At 24.3% G+C, this 20203-nt stretch overlaps 1 protein-coding gene across 1 annotated transcript in view; it reads right to left on the bottom strand.

The window, feature by feature from the left end:
• Positions 1-8438, bottom strand: part of LOC127288024 (extracellular serine/threonine protein CG31145) — a 61963-nt gene extending 53525 nt beyond the window's left edge. Inside the window, exon 1 of the mRNA XM_051315216.1 lies at positions 6317-8438. Coding sequence (XP_051171173.1) covers positions 6317-6792 — 476 coding nt within the window. The 5' untranslated portion in view covers positions 6793-8438. The remainder of the gene's footprint in view (positions 1-6316) is intronic.
• Between the last annotated feature and the right edge of the window lie 11765 nt (positions 8439-20203).

Raw genomic sequence — 20203 nt, forward strand, 5'->3', positions numbered from 1 at the left:
TATTAAATATTAATTATAAAAACACAGGCCTCGAATCAACTTAAAGACACAAAAAGTCGTTTTAGTCGATTTATATTCCAAAAGAAAGTGGATTTGTTTTCTATTTTAACAAAAATATTTTACAGTTTTTTAAATAAAAATTTTTTTTTAATAATAATCCTTTTTGAAAGGTTAAAGTTGAAATTTTTAGAAATAATTAAATTTCAAAAGACATTGTTGATTTTCAATCAATTATTAAATTTTACAGAACTAAAAATAATTTATCAAACCATTTTTGGAAAACATTTTTTAAATTTAATTAAATTTTCAAAGATTTAAAATTGAAATTTTTGAAATTAATTGAAACTTTAAGTGTTTTGTAATTAAAATTTTAGATGATTTCACTAAAAATTTATTAGAAAATGCGGACAAAATACAATAATTTGAAAAACATTTTCAATTGAAAAATGGTTTCAGATAGTTGAAATTTCAAAGAATATTATTAAAATAGTTAAAAATAATTGAATTTCCTTAGAGTTATAATTGAAAATATTAAATTTCAAAAAAAAAAAATTTCGTTGGAAAATTTTAGAAATAATTAAATTTTAGATGCTTTTAAATTCAAATTATTGAAAATTCAATTAATTTTGAATTCAAATTTTTGAGAATAATGAAATTTTATTTGATTTTAAATTTGGAAAATAATTGAATTTCAGTTCATTTTGAATTGAAAATTTTGGGAAATAATTGAATTTTAATTGAAATTTTGGATAATAATTTAATTTAAGTTCATTTTTGATTGAAAATTTGGATAATTAATTTTGAATAGAAATTTTAGAAAATAATTGAATTTTATTTCATTTTAAATTGAAAACTTGGTAAATAATTAAATTTTAAATTGAAAATTTTTGATAATTATTGCATTTTTAATTGATTTTGAATCAAAATTTCGGGTAATAATTGAATTTTAGTTTATTTTGAATTGAAATTTAAAAAAAATAATTCAATTTTATTGTGATATTTTTTTTTAAATTATAAAAAATTGTTAAATTTCATAAAAATTTTAATTGAAAAATAATTTTGATATAATTGAATTTGTAATGTATTTCATTAAAATTATTAAAAATAATTAATTTAGTGAAGAATCATTTTAGTTCAAAATTTGTTAAATAATTGAATTGAAGAAGATCTAAAGAAGATCTACATTTTATACTAAAAAAATGTATTTTATTTACATTTTTTTTTCAAATATAAAAAAAAATGTCGCATTTTATTAAAAGAAGTCGATAAAAGTCGTATTTTTGAAAAAAAAAGTCGGAAATAGTCGTATAATCCGAGGCCTGTAAACATATAATTTTTTCATTATTATCATTTAATATGTAATAATATTCTAATAAATTAAATTATTATTGATAATATTAATCTTTAATTTCTTTATAACAAACAATTAAATACTCAATTTGGCGCGCGTTTAATTTTGCTCGTTTAAATTAAATTGATTAATTTTATTTTTTATATAAAATTATTCGAACTATTCGAAATTGGAACTAATGGGGTTCATGCATACAATGAGCATTAGGATAGAAAATGTGGGAAATGAAGAAAAGTGAACAGTGCGAGTTGACTTACAAGGTCAGGTGAGTTTTAGGTTATTACAACCTGTCACCAGGGTGTACCTGACGGTGATACGCGAGGACATGAATTATTTCTGAACAAACATTACTCGCGGGATTTACTCTCCCCTGACCCCTTTACTCTTTATGTGTGGTGCTCTATGATCCTATGTGGCTACATCAAGTTATTCAGTATATTCCCTAGGACTACGACATATTCTCCATTGTTGAGTGTGAAATAGCAGAGAAAGGGATGACGGCAAAAGAGAAAGAGAGAGAGAGAGATACAAAGAGAGCACGAGCGACTATCGCGAAACAATGCTCTTCTACTCCCTGGACGATGGATCTCCAAGTTCCAGCAAACTTGGATTTTCAAGAGATAGCCTCTCTTGGGCTTTCAGCGAATAAAGAGAATTTTTCGGTTAGTTTGAAAAAGCAGTAAATAAACGTTATATTTTCCTTTTTTTTTTTTTTTTTTTTGGAAAAAATTGAAAAATTTTTTAGATAGAAAAAACCTTATCGAAAATCCTAATTATTTTTTTTTCGCAATAAACGCAGGTCGTAGCAAAAAAAAAAAATAATTTTTGTAAATTATGTTTATATATGCGCAAAGAAAATATAATCTTTCATAATAATTTGTTTCTTGGGCATAAAATTTTTTTTTAATCTATCGAGATAGCTGTTGCTTACAACTCACGGCCATATATGCGCTTATCTACTTAAGCTGTTGTCATCATTTTATTTTTCTAAAAACTTCGAAGAATAAAAAATATTGTCGTTAAAAAAAAAAAAAAAAATATCCGAAAAACGTGATTTTCCGTAAATGCCATTTTAATCTCTAATTTATCTCTATACTCGATTCGTTAAAAGAAAATTCTTTTTAATTAAAAATAAAAAAAAAAACTGTATATAGGATTAATTCACTTTATATCATTATTTTATTGTTATTTTATAATTATTTTAATAAATTATTTCATTTTGAATAAATGTGTCAGTAATAAGAAAAATACGCGTGTAATAAAATAAAAATCATTCGCAAAAATGTATCAATTACACTGGAAATTAAATTCCCCATTTTTGAAATTTAAATATTTATTTCAACCGTCCAAACATCGTTTATTAATAAAATTATTATATATAAAAAAAAATCCCCTTTATTATTCCAGTTCGCAAAAAACATATATTCATTATTTTTCTCTTGTTTGTTAAAATAATGAATTTAAAAAATTCATTAATCAACGTGGAAAAAAAATTTCAAATGTTGAAAATGAACTTATTTTTTAAATAATTACGATTCATTAACTGATTGACATTTTAATATCAAGCTAATTAAAAACTAGTATAGCAAAATCGAGATAAAGAAACAAATATACTAAAAGAAAATAATAACTAAAAAACAAGATAAAAAATTTAATTATGTTAAATTGTTAATAAAGCAATTTTGAAATAGTAATTTTACGGTATTTAAAATTTAGCGATAAAAAAAAATTTTTTTTTATATGGATTAACAAAAGAAAATGGTGCTGATAATAAAATTAAAATGGAGCTACACATGTGGTATGACTATTTCGTGCCAAGTAAGTATATAAAGTGTAAACTACGAAATTTTATTTTTACAGTTATTTACGAAACCGCAGCACCTTGAGTATAATTTCAAAAAGTTATTACGCGCACGTACAATATTTTGCACACTTGACCCAACAAGCGCCAGACCGTCGATTTATTATTATTCCTAGAAAGATGATTACTGCAGATATTACATTTTCACAATAATATATATAGAAAGTGTTAACTTTATATTCTCAAGTATCATTGCACAAGAAACTTTTTCATAACTTTAATTTTCATTCAATAATTATTACATATAAATATATAGGATAAATTATACTGGAAAAAAATTTTACAATTAAAATAATCGGTTACTTGACTATTATCAAATAAATATTTATTTGTATTAAATATTATGAGTTTTTTTTTTCTTTAAGTATATTTTATTTGAGTCAATTAAATTGTATATTTGTTTCAAATACAGAAATTATTAATTCAAATAAAAATTATTTCGTTCAAGTAAATATTTATTTGATAAGTATTTATAACTGATTTCAATCAAATAAATATTTTTCCATATAAAATTAGTAAAAAAGAAACTAAAAATTACTAATTTTAATCATTGTCTCAGTTAAATGCAAAATATTCAAAGAGTTTATTTATAAAATTTTAATTTCAAGCTTTCCTTAAAACAAGAAAAAAAAACAGGTGAGACTTTTTTCCACTAAAATGAAACCTTTGCATAAACAATTACAACTTGAGAAAGTAATAAAAGAACGTCAAGTTCTTGTTTTTATCAACACACATACACTTTGTCCCCATTTTGTAAAAGATTTTCTTATTTTATACAAGAAGACAAGATATATATGTATTCGTTCACTAAAAGTTCTTTTATAAGTATCAAACTTTAAAAATGTTTTTCTATCTCTTTCGCCCTTTTTTTGTCAGGAAAAAAAAATTCTTTTTTCTTTTCACACCTCTCGAGCCAAGCGTTAAAATCTCTCTTTGAAAAAAAAAGTTTCCAAGGAAAATTTCATTGAATGATATTACATCTAAAACCGATCAGCAAATAAGTTACAAACAATCGCTTATATGAGAACTTATTGATACACACACGTTTCATTCGCGCAATATATATATCGATAATGCGAGTCTAAATAAAAAAAATAAATTCTCCTCTCGTTCACTAACACAACGATATTTATTTTTTTTTAATGTATCGCTCGATAGCGTGCTTTATTACGTGTAACATCTACGTTCTTCTAAATCGTTTACTTCGCGCTCTTGTCGATTATAATGTGCATTATATGCTTTATGTCCTATATTACAATTCCGCGAGTTAATCTTATGTAAAGACTCCTGACACAGATACCGCTGATAATACACGAAAAAAATAATTATTAATTCTCTCAATAATTAAAAACTAAATTTATAATATTTCAACTGAATTCAAAAGATGCAAATTAAAAAATTTTTATACTATAGCCAAATTCTTGCCAATTGGAAAATACTACAAAATTAAAATATAGCTTATTATTTTTGTTTCCAAACACCGGAATATTGGAAGAAAAAATTAATTATTTAAATTCACAAACTGAAAAAATTTTCTATTTGATTTAAATAATCGATTATACTTGACATTATTAAATATATTTACTTGTAAATAATTATTCTTTGTATCATATATTTATTATTTGTGCCAATTAAATGATATTTGATACCAAAAATTATTGGTATAAATACAATTTATTTGCCTTAAATAAAAATTATTTTATTTGAATAAAAATTATTTTATTTGAATAAAAATTGTTTTTTTTTTTAATAAAAATTATTTTCTTTAAAGAAAAAATTATATTTTATTCAAAAAAAAATTATATTTGATACAAATAAATATTTATTTAATAATAATCAAGTTATCGATTATTTTAATCGAATAAATTTTGTTTCAGTTAATGACTTCAATTTTATTTATTAATTAATAATTTTATTCAATAATAATCCATTGAATTTTTATTGAAAATTTTATAGATTGAATGTAAGACAGTAGTAAGAAAACAATTATTTATTATTATTATTATTATTATTTATTTATTTAAAACAAAAAAATTCGATCAAAACAGTCAAAACACTGACTCTGAAAAAATTTCCAAGATTCTGATCGTCCTCTATTTTCTATTAATACTATATAAAGAGATAATCTTATCTCCCAGGCAAATAAATTCCGTTTATCTATGCTCTCGTCCGTAGAAGTTAGCGTTTTAAATATAAACAGCTTGTTTTTTTCTCGAAAAAAAAAGAAAAATGCAAACCTCAAAAATCATTAACTAAATAAATATAAATAAAATAAAATAAAAAAAAAACTATGTAAATAATTAACAAACAAATTTGTAAAAATAATTCTTTGCAAAATTGAATTAAAAAAAAAAAAAAGAAATTCAACTGGAACTCAATGAACAATATTAATAATTAAAAATATTAAATAAAGAAAAATGTAAAATAATAAAATATATAAAAAATAATATTAATAATAAAAATAGCAATAAAAAAATATTAACAAATAATAAACAATAATAATAATAATAATAATAATAATAACAATAATAATAATAAAATATAATTAAAAGGAAAGATTAATAAATAAATCAGTAAATAAAAAAATTTCAAATTAAAAGAATCTTGAAATAAGCCTAGTTTTAATTTAAACCAAAACTTGTATTTAAAATGATGTAAAATAAAATTTAGATGTTTATAAATCTCAATTTACGAAGAATGTGAAATTCATATTTAAATTTAAAAACCACTGTCTTAAATTCAGAATATTCCTACAGGTTTTACCACATAATTGTTTTAAAGTCAACAAATTAAAAATACTGACATTCAGTATAAAAAATCAGCTTAAAATATCAACAAACACTTTTCTAAAAATATTGCAACTTAAAATAAGACATTATTCCTCTTTTAAAGTAAGATTTTCTTTTAACAATTATAAATAGTCAAATAATTGATAAATTTGTCAATTAACAAATGCAAATGATTATTGCATAAATATTAAATAAATAAATCACAAATTTATGAATAATTTCATAAAATCATTTCATAAGAGAAATAAATAAAATAATTTTCAATTTCTAAACATATAAATAAAATAAAGAAAGAAAATAAATAAAAAATTCTACCTTAATGGTATTTTCCTGATGTGCCCAATTGTCGGATTAATGTCACGATCCTCCTGATTGTTGATAACAACACTATTCTCCTCGGTCTCAGTTCTTCTGATAATATCATAAAGATCCGCAAAATCATCGTGAACTATTGGCTTTTTCTTCTTTTCACCACCTTTCATTTTATTGTCACTGTCACTTTTCATTGACTGCCAAGTGCCTGACACATCACCACCACCAGCACCACCTGATTGTTCCTTACTGACATTCATTCTTTGAAGAAATTTTCTTCGAAAATTATTATAAACAGTATCACGATTTGGATCATCACCAAATTTAACTCGACCATGACTTGATACAAGATGATGACCACTATATCCAAGATCCAATTGAAGATCCATAACAAGAAAAATAGTGAATAAAATTGCAAAAGCACTGAGACCAACAATGAGTCTTTCTCGCATTCTGATAATTTTAACTGCCAACCTCATTGTCTGTCGTTTCTTCAATCTAATTGACTGATTATTATGATGTTTCACTGAATATTTCTTTCGCAATTCCTTTGTTCTTTCCTTGTCCTTAGGACAATTAATTCCTATTTGAACATCTTTTGAATCTCTTCTTGTATTATTGTCACTTTTTGTCAAATTATTCCCACCAATATTCAATGGTCTATTTTGAGATGATTCAAAATTTATTTCCTGATTTTGAATTCTCAATTCTTGCTTCTTGTCACCTGGTGTCCTAAAATTATTCTGATCAGTTGTCTTATGACCAGTGGCGAGTGAATCTTGACAAAGTGATTCCAGTGAAGTTAATATCGCGTTTCCCCCACTTTTGCGACGTTCCTCTACATTTGTGAAATTTGCAAGTCGGCATTTTACGCCAAGAAGCGAAACTTCAGACACGTCGTCCGGCTGTGCGAACGAATCGTTACTGATCCGAGTTGTCTCACTAATGAAAAGACCACTCTTATCTGACCCTTGTTTATCATGAATTTGTTCAAGCCAATGATGGGACCTTTGAACCTGAACCTCGTCTGGTGGCGGTGACGATTTTAGTTTCTTTAATTTCCTATCTTCAACTTCAAAATGACCTTGATCTTCACCGAGGTCAGGAATTGAATCACGGAATTGTCTTCGATTTTTTCTTAATCTCGAATAATTATTAGAGAATTTCAATAAACTCTCTTCGCTTTTTGATTTTTTTTCAAAATTCAAATGTGATGTCTCAAAACTTTTTAAATGTTTCTTTAAAAGATAACGCTCTTGAAGAAGATTAAAATTATCCTCCGATTTTATAATATCGTCAACATCTTCAATAGAAACACTTTGAGATCTTGTATTATCGTCGTCTAAACTTCGTCTTGGTTCAAAATCACTATGATTGTAATTTTGTAATTCCTCATCTGGATCTAAAAAGAATTTTGGTCTTTCTTTTTTTTCTTGATGAAAATTCACTTCTTTCTCTTCGATAAAACTCTCTTCTCTCACAAGACAATTGGAATTTTTTCTTCGTTTCAAAGATTTCTTTCTTCTAAGCGGTGGAACTGGTTTATCGCTACTTTTTGAACTACCAAGACTGTCACTGCTCCATGAAAAATGGAGTTTTTTCTTTAAAAGACTGGGACTTTTTTGAATATTTCTCACCAGTCGTTCACAATTTTCCGTTAAATTATCCTTGGATGTTTTGACAAATCTTTTTAAAAATGAATCATTCCTGTGAATATCCGAGGACTTATCATCAGAAGTTGATATGTACAATTCAGGTGATGTGGAAAATTTTTGTGAATTCTCCTCTTTTGTTTTATTTAATGGACCATTGAATTCGGATTTTTGTTTCTTTTTCGATTTATATTGAAAGCTAAATCGATACAAAAGATTGCCATGAGTCTTGAAAGTTTCATCGTTGTGTTGAATATCGAAGGTAGACGATGAACGTCGAAGATTTTTTGAATTTGATGATTGAGATCTACTCTCGAGACTTGAGTCGTCGCTATCTTCGTATGTCTGGGGGTCGGAGATTGTTGTCGCCACGTTCTGTGTACCATTTGCGAAACATCGCTGTCCATCCAGACTGTTTTTCAAACTGAACAAGACTCGGCTCTTTAGTTGGATTTGTTTTTTGTTTTTTTCAAATTGTCTCTATTTCAAACGATTGGAATATAATTTGTCTTTGGAATGTTTTCAACGAAAAGAAAAATACACAAATCAATCTTTTTCCAATATCACAGAAAGGTTTATAATGCAATTGCAATCAACTTCTTATGTCACCTGAAACAAAAAAAAATTAAATTCTTTTTTAATTGTTTCGAAATAAAATATTGATAATTAATTTTTGTAAAAAAAAAAAATTTATAATTAACTTTTGTAAAAGTAATATTAATTTTTAAATTAAAATTAATTTTCAGAACTATTATTTTTTATTACTAAGGGACAATTACTTTTTAATGTTATTTTACCTGTCAACTTATGGGCTTTTTTTGAATTTTTGTAAAAAAAAAAAAAAAAATATTTTAATTCAGAATCAAGTTGCTTACAAAGAGATTTCCGTTTAAACCTCCCAAACTGAAATAAATTTCGCTTTGTAAAACTGGGTCAAACTTTTCCAATTCTCGTAATAGGAGCTGTTCTCTGCTTCGAGTATACATTTTTTACATGCACGTTTTTTAATCTAACTTCATAAATTGTTTAAACATTTAAACAATTTAATTCGTTTTATACTATTACAGGATATTGTTTCCCTTTTAAAAATAGTAAAATTTGCCATTAAAAATTATATAATAATAAAAAGAAAAATTCTTGTTTTTTTATTATTACGGTTCAATTAAACATTTTCTTTTAAAATAAATTTAAATAAATATTCTATAATCCAGTGTTTAATTAACTATATGAAGTTAAACAAATTATTATAACAGTAAAATAAATCCAAATTGTTTAAATATAACAAATATTTATATTATTATTTAATTACCATGCAATTAAAAATATTAACAATTAAAAAGAAATGTGTTAAAATTGGGTAAAAAGGAAAAAGCAGTAGAAATGGAATCTTGTCTGACTAAAACCATATCGTAACTACTGAAAAAGAATTTCGATACATAACAGATTATGTTATTCTTTAAGTCAATAAAACGCGATTTTTTTTTTACAAATATAAAAATTATAAAATCAAGTTCCATTTTACATTGTATAAATTTTTTTTTCAAATAAATTTTCGAGAAATTTGTTTCAAAATCTTATTTCATAAGAATTTTGTTGAACGTGATTTTTTCAATTTTTTGCAAAGAAAAATAAATTTTCACGCATATTAATATAAATTTTGTAGCAAGATTCTTTTTTTTAACCTTTCATCTCGTAAATAAACATATATATATTTAAAACAAAAATACACTGCATCTGAAAAGCGCGCAAATATCTGACAACAATTTTTTATGGTGATGGATAGTTTTTAGACAAAATTTCATCATGCAAAGGGCCATAAAATTAGTCATGTTTCAAGCTCACACACAGACACCTAAAAAGTTTTCAAACTATATATACAATAGGAATATTGATATAAAAATTCGTGTTTTTTTTTTAAAAAAAAAGCAAACTTTTTAAATCATAATCTAAAAATTTTCAATAATTTTTAGAAACAACAAAAGGCATCAAAATATTAAAAAAAATTTAAAATTGACTTTTATAACATCAATTTAAAATTGTTAATGCGATACTATAGTGAGGGATTTTAGCAAAAATTATTATTAATTAAAAAAACAGTGAACAAAATAATTATTTTAGTCTATAATTTAAAAAAAAGCAATAAAAAATAATAAAAACATTTGTTAATTATTAATTTAGTTTTTGATACAGAAAGCAGTATTTTATAATAAAATTTGAAGTTAAAAAAAAATAGTAAACAAATTTTTCGTTCATTTGAAGTTGAACGTTCAGAATTTCAGAAATATAAAATATTATTATTATTATTATTAATATTTATAGATTGACATTTAGGAAATAATCATGAACCTTCTGTGAATCGATGTCTTGAATTGAAAAGGGAAGATGGTACATTATAATCATATTCTGAGAAATATTAGTGATTATTAAAAAAAATGAGAAATACATTTGGGTCAAGGTGCGTTATATCGAGAGCAACATCAAGATATCATCGTAAAATAGTGGTGACGATAATGGTGTATTTTGATATCATGAAAATGACCATTATATAGTTATCACAAAGTCGCAAATAAAGGTTATACTTCGGGAAAGGATGGCAAGCTCATAAAGGCAGTAAGGGTTGCGCTCCCATCCCCATTGCCATCAAAGAGCTTGCATAATTCAATATCAGTATCGATGCATCCATTTCATAGTATAACGGCCAGAATAAAGATTCGCTTTGCTGCCATTATACCGCACACTAACCGCATCTTTCATACATATATATACATATACTGATAACCGTTCAACTTCCTTCAAGATTAATCACTCGAGTACATTCAAATTGGCACTCTCGTCGAATGATATTGCATCAAGTCAATTATTATTATAGGTACGTGCGCAGGTGTATATGTGCATCAAATACGGTAAAATTACCTTCGAAACACTTCCTCTATAGTTAAATAACCAACTCATCTTTTTATTTATTAAAAATAACCTTCAAACCGTTTTTTATATATTTAATAAAATAACCTTGTAAACTATTTTTTTTCCACTCTCTAAATAATTAGCGAGAATTCATTCACTAATTTATAAATAACATTAACACACTCTCTAAATCTGAATTAGTAACTCACTTTTTGCTTTAGAATTAGTTAAATTTTACTAATTTAGAAGCAAAAAGTGAGTCACTAATTGAAATTAGTAATCATTTTTACTAATTCAGATTTAGAGAGCAGTTAATTAAAAGGCATTAAAATAAGCTGCAACGCTTAATATTTTAATCCAATTTTGCTTATTTTAATTCCAAATTCGATGAAAATAAGAAAAATTGGATTAAAATAATAAGCGTTGCAGCTTATTTTAATGCCTTTTAATTTTCTGTGAAAGCATTTAATATAGAAATTTCCACTAATTTTTTTAGTATAATATTACTATTTGATTTGGTAAAATTTTTTTTACTAAAGTTTTAGTGAAAAATTACTAAAAAAAAACTAGTAAACGGAGAAAAATGAATTTTTTAATCTATGGATAGCTAATTTTGAGTAATTGTAACTCATAATTAACTAACAGAAAATTAAAAGACATTAAAATAAGCTGCAACGCTTATTATTTTAATCTAATTTTGCTTATTTTAATTCATTTTGGTATTAAAATAAGCAAAATTGGATTAAAATAATAAGCGTTGCAACTTATTTTAATATCTTATAATTTTCTCTGCTGTCACAGCAAATATGATAGCTGGTTCCTATCGATTTTACTAATTTCATTTTCTTAATTTTTTAACTTTCTGAATATTTCCGAAAAATAAATTTCTAAATCTATTTATTTTTGCTAATTTTCAATTGATTTTTTATATTCTATATATATGGACATAAACTTTTTGAAATTCAAAGCACAAATGATTTTTTTATTTTTTTATGGACAGAAACTTTTTGAAATTCAAAATTAGAAAATCTATAATAAATTAAATCATCCAGGAGCAATTGTCCTAAAATTTTTGGGGTAATAAATTTAATAATAATAATAATAATAATTTTATAAAATGTCGAATTTCTAATTAACCGGAAATTGAGAAATTTTCCCTAAATCAAATTTTTTATTTAAACAAATTTTTCCCTTTAGCCGTACTTTAAAAAATAAAATTTCCATTACATCAAATTTCTATTTAGCTATATAATTTATTTCTTTTCATTAACCAAGAGAAATATAACCAAATTAAAAAATAATATTTATTAAAAATCTCACTGTCAATTTTATTAAATTTAATTTTGTGTTATTCACTGGTTTTTTTTTTTTTTGCGTAGTTTCTAGCTACACAAAAAAAAAACCTCCGCGTCTTTATTAATTGATTGCCACTTCACGATTTCAGTTATGAATTCAAATGCAATTCAATACAAATCTATTTAATGTTATGTATTCTTCATAAATGACTATATACATTCAATGCTATTTATATAAATAAAATTTAATTGCGCAATTCATATATATCAAGTAGAACTGACGTTGCATTTAATTGCATGAAATGGAGAAATTATTTATTTAAATTCTTTATAATAATTGAATAGTATTTTGTTAAAAATCATAATATGTATATTCATCAAATTTTATTATTCATCTGATTTTACAAAAGTTTTGGTAAAATCGATAATTTTACTAATAGTGATATCGAAGCATAAAGAGAGTAGATAAGAAACAGACTAATAAATTTTGAGTACTTTTCATATATTAGCATAGATTCATATATATATGTATACAGTATACAATACTAATCTGTTTCTAATCTACTAATCGAATTCTCTCTCGATACGTGTACCAAATATATATTATTCAAGTGTATTTACTGTAATGCGATCATTTGTTTAATATAAAAAAAAAAATATTAACAAAAACGTGATTCAGAATAAAAAAAGAAAATCCAATTTTTAAAGATAAAATTAAAACAATAAAAACAAATGAAGACGAAACAGGAACAAGATAAAACAATTGGCGGGAAATATTTAATAAATAAGTTTCACTTCATCACGCACCGATTGTTTTTAGCAAAAATATAAATTTTTCCAAATAAAAGAAAATTCCAAAACATCAAATTCTTTGTTAAATCTCTCCAATATTTTTTTCTCTGTTTTTTACACATCAAAATAAACGAAAAAATATTAATTTTAATAAAAATAAAAAATTAACAAATAAAAAATAATTTAATTTTTTATTATTTAATTATTTTGTTAATTTATTAATTATGAAATATGAACCAATATTTATTAGTAATTTCAAATTTTTTATTTATATTATTAAGTTTTCTTTTTTTACTTCAGTATACTCAAATCGAATTTCTCTTTTTTGAAAACTAGAAAAAAAAACTATATCTTTTCGAATGATGTATTATGATCTATCACATGTTCTTAATGAAAAAAATTATTTCATCACGTGCTTGAAATAAGTAACTAAAGTTTAACATGTGACTTTTGTTGGGATTAAATCATGAAATCTTATATGGTCTTTCGGTAATTCAACTCCCTCTGATTTCAAGTCCGACGAAAAGTTATGGCACGATCCCGATTCTCTTTATAACACTCTAGGGGTTCAAAAGACTCGTTTTTGGTAATGGCGTCGGTTTCGTGATGGCTTGTGGGACATTAAACACCTGCTCGGGGAAAACTAATTCGTCCAAGCTATCTAACTTCACGGGAAAACACGATCGGTCAATCTTAACTACATATATATATATAAAAAAAAAGTTAAGATATGAAACTTTTCATTAATCCTCCTTATATGACTTTATCTTTAGATCCACTAATGGAATAAAAGAAACGGATGATAAATATATAAAAGGAAACTAAACAAAAATTGTTAATCCAATTTCCAATAACTTCAATATATAAAATAAAAGTGTAGGTTTCAATTTTTCATAAATAAGTTGATTAATATAACAAAGTTGAAACATGATTGACGTTTAACGAAAAATGAAACTATAAATACTTTTAAAGTACAAATTGTAGATTTAAGCTTTTGTATAATGTTTTTTTTTTATATAATTAATGTCAATTATTTCAATTTGGTTTATATTAGACTGACATTTCCTTTCATGAATATTTTCTCATCTTTTTTTCATTCTAAAAACATTTTATCACCATTTAATTTTTCATTTAAATAATCAAATTTTATTCAGTGTTTAAAAATGTTTAAAAAACTATTTTTAAATGTACAAATTTTTTCTATATACAATTTCAATTGATACAGTTTGTTTTTTTCCATTTTGCGATAAATAATAAAATTCTTGGTAATTTCAAAAATGAAATTGAATATTTCAATAAAAAAAAATTATATTTTAGATTTATTCTTCATTGTATACTTTCTAAGTTTTACAATATAATTTTCCCCATCAATTTCCCCTTTAAAAATAAAATTATATTTTATAAAAATTGAATAAAATTTATTTATTTATAATTTTATTTATAAATTTCTTTATTTTTTATTCTAAATATTGAAAATAAATATTTAATATTAAAGAAAATTTTCTGTTGAAATATCTTGGACGCTCACCCCATTTTATTATCATAATTGAAAGCTAATTAGAAAAGGGTTTGTTTGTTCACTAAAAGGAACGAGATATATATACAGATATGCATAATTGATGTTTAAACATCCTATTAGTTGAGGCGACAACCAAAGCAAAATAACTAATTCATTAAAACATAATTAATAGCAGAATATATTGAAATAAGACTTATTAAATATTAAGACTGACGAATTTAAAAAAAACAGAGAAATAAAAATTAAAAGAATTATTTTTTTTTATTTAGAATAATAATCTTTTAATTTCATATAATGGCTAGGTCATTTAAAATTCATGTCAGAAATTGCACGTGCAGTAAAGGAAGCGAAACATTTTAATTATGAGCTTCCCTCTTTTGTATATATATATATATATATATATATATATATACACCAAATAAGATTCGGAGAATATTGCCTTATAGTTATCGAACTTTGGATACCGCATGATACCAATCTAAATGTTTGATGCAACCTCAAATATAACACAAATGTATAAATAATGTTAATATCCAATTTTAGCGAATCTAAAGTTTCACTATATTACGCGTCAAAAAATTAAAAAAAAAAAAAAAAAACAGTAAAATTTTTAATTAAAATTTCAAATCCAAATATAATTTAAGGAAATTAAAGGGGGAAAAATATTGCAGTTTACTGAGAAATTGTATGGAAAATTGTTGCTCTGAAGACAAAGCAAAAATCAAGGCCAACGGAAAAGAAATTATGCAAACTTATGAGCATAATTAAGTAAGTCTACTATTCACACACGCTAGCTACAAGATCCAAGATCATTATACATATAACGATCTAAAAGCACTTATGAATGGGAACGACTTGTTTATTAATAGTATTCATAATATATTATTATTATTATATACTGCAATCTCGAAATCTAAATTTGTGCGAAAAGTGATTATGATTAATTTATGATAGCAAAAAGGCGCTTATTTTTTTTTTCTTATAAATATAAAAATGCAATTTAATTCAATAAAATATTAAAAAAGCATCTTTAGATTTTGTTCCTGAACAATTTATATCTTATAAAATAAGACTTTGCAAAGAGTGTAGGTCAAGACACGTAATAAGTATATACAATGAAATAAACGTTGAAAGGAAGCGACAAATTTAGATGAAATGAACGTTAACCTCGATTGTCCACTGGCATATACAATATTATATATATATATACGATATATAAAAGATATCAGATATTTTCTTGATTAAAAAAAAAAAAAAAAAAATCTTCCACAATCATGAAAACAATTTCATTCAATTGTTTTGAATGAAAAATAAATCTCAATTATGTGATGTATATAATTATTAATTAGTGAACCATTCAATATTGCTGTTCTATACAAAATGAAACACAACCCTGATTAATAATTATGTGATGTCTAAAGTTCAAAAACACTATCACACAATATATTTCTATTATACCTGAATCACGCGATAAATATATATTCAAAGTTTTGAAAATAATTATACACCTAGATGTCCTTATCATCGTAAGTGTAAGTGTAAATGAAATTACACCTTTAATGACATATTCTTTATCATTGTTTGAAGAATATATAATAATGAAAAAAAAATATTATCAACCTGATATGATATACTCTGTAATTAAATCTATTTGTAGAAACAGAATCATTGTCGTCCTTCCAATTGTTTAAATTTTAAAAAACAATTAATTGCTTTTAAAAACGTTAAATCAATTTTTTTTAATAAAAATTTTAATAAAAGATTAATAATAATTATATTATACAAATTATAATTAATAATTAATTATTTTTAATTTTAATTAAAAAATTTCATATATAGAAAAAATTAAATTGCAAATTTTTAATTTTCGAATTCATAAATCTTTTTATACAAATTTTTACAAAACAAAATTTTTAGTTACCGAATTTTTGTTTGGCCGAACTTTAATTTCGTAGTCAATTACTTTACATGAATTTTTATTGAAAATAATTTTAATTTAATTAAAATTTAATTTTAATTAGTTAATTAATTTAACAGAATCGTTCAATCGAATTTTATGTCATTTGAATTTTTAAATGACAGAAATTCCAATTCACAGAATTTTAGTTTACCCGAATTTTTAATTATTCAAATTTTAAAGACACTAAATTTTCATTTATCCGAAATTACAAATGACAGAACAAATAATCGACAGAAAGATTCCAGCGTAATTTTTAAATTTAACCATAATCACAATTTTATTGATAAAAAAAAATTCGGGCAAATTAAAATTCGGTGAATTGGAATTTTTGTCATTTAAAAATTCGAATCACTTAAAAATTCCAAAATTCGCTTAAATTAAAAACTTTTAAAATAAAAAGTCATGTAAAGAATATGACTAAAAATATAAAAATTCTGCCAAACAAAAATTTAGGAGCTAAAAATTTTGTTTTGTCAAACTTTGTATATAAAGAAAATCTGTCAATTCGAAAATAAAAATTCATCTAAAAAATAATTAATTTCTTATAAAATTTTTCCAAATGAAAATTATAATCAATAATTTTTTATGTGATAATCATGCACTCCAATTAGTTCAATAAAATCAATCAACTTTAATACTTCATTGATAATAATGATAAGCAAACTTTGCTAATACTATATTTTCCATTTTAATTGTAATTTATTGTATCCATTAAAAATCCCTTAATAAACATTCAATAAATAATTCATTTTCCAGTATCAACCCCTTTAATAACAAAATTGAATGAATTGTTACTAGAAAGTTGTCATTACATATTGATTCCCATCGGAAATTATTCGGGACCCGCGATATATTTGCATCCTGATGATTCATAATCGTCGACGTGGATTACCACCATGAATCTCTGCCGATTGCAATCAAGAGGCGCGAGTTGAAGAATTATTGTTCAATAGCTACACACACGATATTTTTCTTTTTTTTTTCTCTCTTTTTTTTATTTCAACGCTAAATGCTTTTCTGTTTCGCGTTATCGTTTCTACGATTAATTTATTACCTTGTACCTTTCGATAAAACTGCCATTCAGAGTTAATAAAATTATCTGATAAATTATTTTTATTTTTCACATGCGATGACAATTTTTTATATATCAATCAATTAATAATTAATAATTAACAATTAATGATTTAATTAATTAATAATTTAATAATCATTGAATTTAGCAATTTTTCAAACAAAGCGTTTGTTAGTTACCCAGGTAGAAAAATTAACATTACTAACGTTACTAATGTTACTTACGTTAGTACCTATAAAAAAATTAAGAAAATGTTTCTAAATTGTATTTTTGTAGAAATTTGTCGAAAATCGACCACCAGGAAGTATTTAATGTTCTTACCCGCACTTTTTATAATTTTCATTTCTATTATTATCACTTCCACTTTTTTATTTTCATTACTGTTTCCACTTTCACTTTTTCTAATTCTCATTCGCACTTCCATTCCCACTTCCACTCTTTCTAATTCTCATTTCCACTTTCACTTTTTTATTTCCATTACCACTTTCACTTTTTCTAATTCTCATTCGCACTTCCCTTTCCACTCTTTCTAATTCTCATTTCCACTTTCACTTTTTTATTTTCATTACCACTTCGACTTCCACTTTTTCTAATTTTTATTCCCACTTCTACTCCCATTTTTTCCACTTCTAATTTTCATTAGCTGTTGCCATTTCGACTAAAACTCTTTCTAATTTTTATTTACACAACCATTTCCACTTTTTTTAATTACCATGGATGGAAATTAGAAAAAGTGAAAGTGATAATGAAAATTTTAAAAATTAGGAATGGAAGTGGAAGTGAAAATATAAAAAAGTTGTAATGAACATAAAAAAGTGGAAGATGAAATGGGAATGAAAATTGGAACAAGTGGAAGTGAAAGTGTGAATGAGAATTAGAAAAAGTGGTAGTGGCAATGAATATAAAAAACTGGAAGTGGAAATAGGAATGAAAATTAGAAAAAGTGGAAGTGGCAATGAATATAAAAATGTGGAAGTGGGAATGAAAATTAGAAAAAGTGGAAGTGAAGTGGGAATGAGAATTAGAAAGAGTAGAAGTGAGAATGGAAGTACGAATGAGAATTAGAAAAAGTAGAAGTGGAAATGGGAATGAAAATTATAAAAAGTTTAAGTGGAAGTGAAAGTGGTAATGGGAAAGTAGTGGCAAAGTTTCTGTGAAAATATATTTTAGAAACTCTTAATTTTTTTTATAGGTACTAATGTTAGTAACATAAGTAACGTTAGTAACGTTAATTTTTTCATCTGGGTTTTTTGAAAAATTGACCAATTCAAAAATACCAAGTGAGATGAAATTTGGCACTATTATCACTTTGTATTAAATAATGAAAAAAGAAAAAGACAAAATTTTACAAAATCCCTTCAGTATCATCTAGTATTTTAATAGCGTGCATGCACATTTCGAGGATATATGCAAGCGAAAAATCATAAAAATTGTGAAATAAAAATCGCATGGGTGAAAATAAAAGGGAATGTTTAATTAAAATTCTCATTAAGATTGAAGCATTTCGCATCTGAATGAAAGTATGCTACGCTATTCACCAACCTATAAGGGACCAACGTCGTAAAGGACATTGTATACTCTTTTTTTTCCTCTATTCGCTAGGAAATAGAGTGTACATAGTTAAGAGCAGCGAGTGCCGTTAAAAAGGAACATGAATTTTTTTTCCTCCCGCCAAAAAAAAAAAAAAAAAAAAAACAATCTATGACTAATTTTCTTCTAATCCATCAAATTATTCTTTTTTTCTTGTCAAAAGATTTTGTATTTGTCAAAAAAACATCCGTTAGGAAGACGTTTTAATTAAATTTTCTCCACTTTTTTTTTTTTTTTTTTTTTTATAAAAAAATGAGTGCGACAATATTTTTTTATTTTATGATTTTTAACGCCGGATATACAGTACGTTAGCCACTTTGTTTCGAAAACGAAATTTATTTTCGGATACTACTGTAAGACCCTTTGCCAAGAATCCCGTGGGTATAGCTACAGTTGTCAGCGTGTACGTGGGAAATGGGAACGCGTGTGAAATGGGCATATTGCATTTGATTGCACCTATTTATTCTGCCTCAATCGATTGCCAATTTAGTCACTCGATACGTGTATATATATATACATATAGCCATATACCTGAATCATGAGTCGTGACAAAATCCCAACTACCGATATGACATTCATACTGTTACAAGGAAACGTCTATCAAATTTGTGTTGCTTTTATTTCAACAATCAAAAGAAATTTCTCGCATATTTTCTTTAAAAATTGTCAAGAACACGAAGTATCAATAAAAAAAAAAAAAAAGAAATCGTAAAAAATTGTCATCACGCAAAAATATTGTGTGATAAAATTTTTTTCACAAAACAAAAGAGACCTTGAATAATAAAAAAAAAAATTGACAAAATAATTTACAAATAAATTTAGGATATAAATTATTTATAAATATAAATAATTTTTTTTGTGAATATAAATAATTTTTTGCTAAAATCTCTTAAAAGTCACATATATTGGAGTTTCAAGTCGAACTTATTCTTGTTATTTGCAATGGATTTCTGATCGTTGTCTACGAGCTCTATTTCGAACTACATTCCGTTTTATACTTAAAGTACCTTGAACTTGAATGAAATTAGTACAATGACTCAATTGTAAGCTAAACCTTCACGAATATTCAGTGTGATTTCCATTTTCAAATTAAATACAAAATAAAA

The sequence above is a fragment of the Leptopilina boulardi genome, unplaced genomic scaffold (genome assembly GCF_019393585.1).
Source record: "Leptopilina boulardi isolate dan_hultmark-lab unplaced genomic scaffold, ZJU_Lbou_2.1 LbouV2_38, whole genome shotgun sequence".
Lineage (NCBI taxonomy): Eukaryota > Metazoa > Arthropoda > Insecta > Hymenoptera > Figitidae > Leptopilina > Leptopilina boulardi.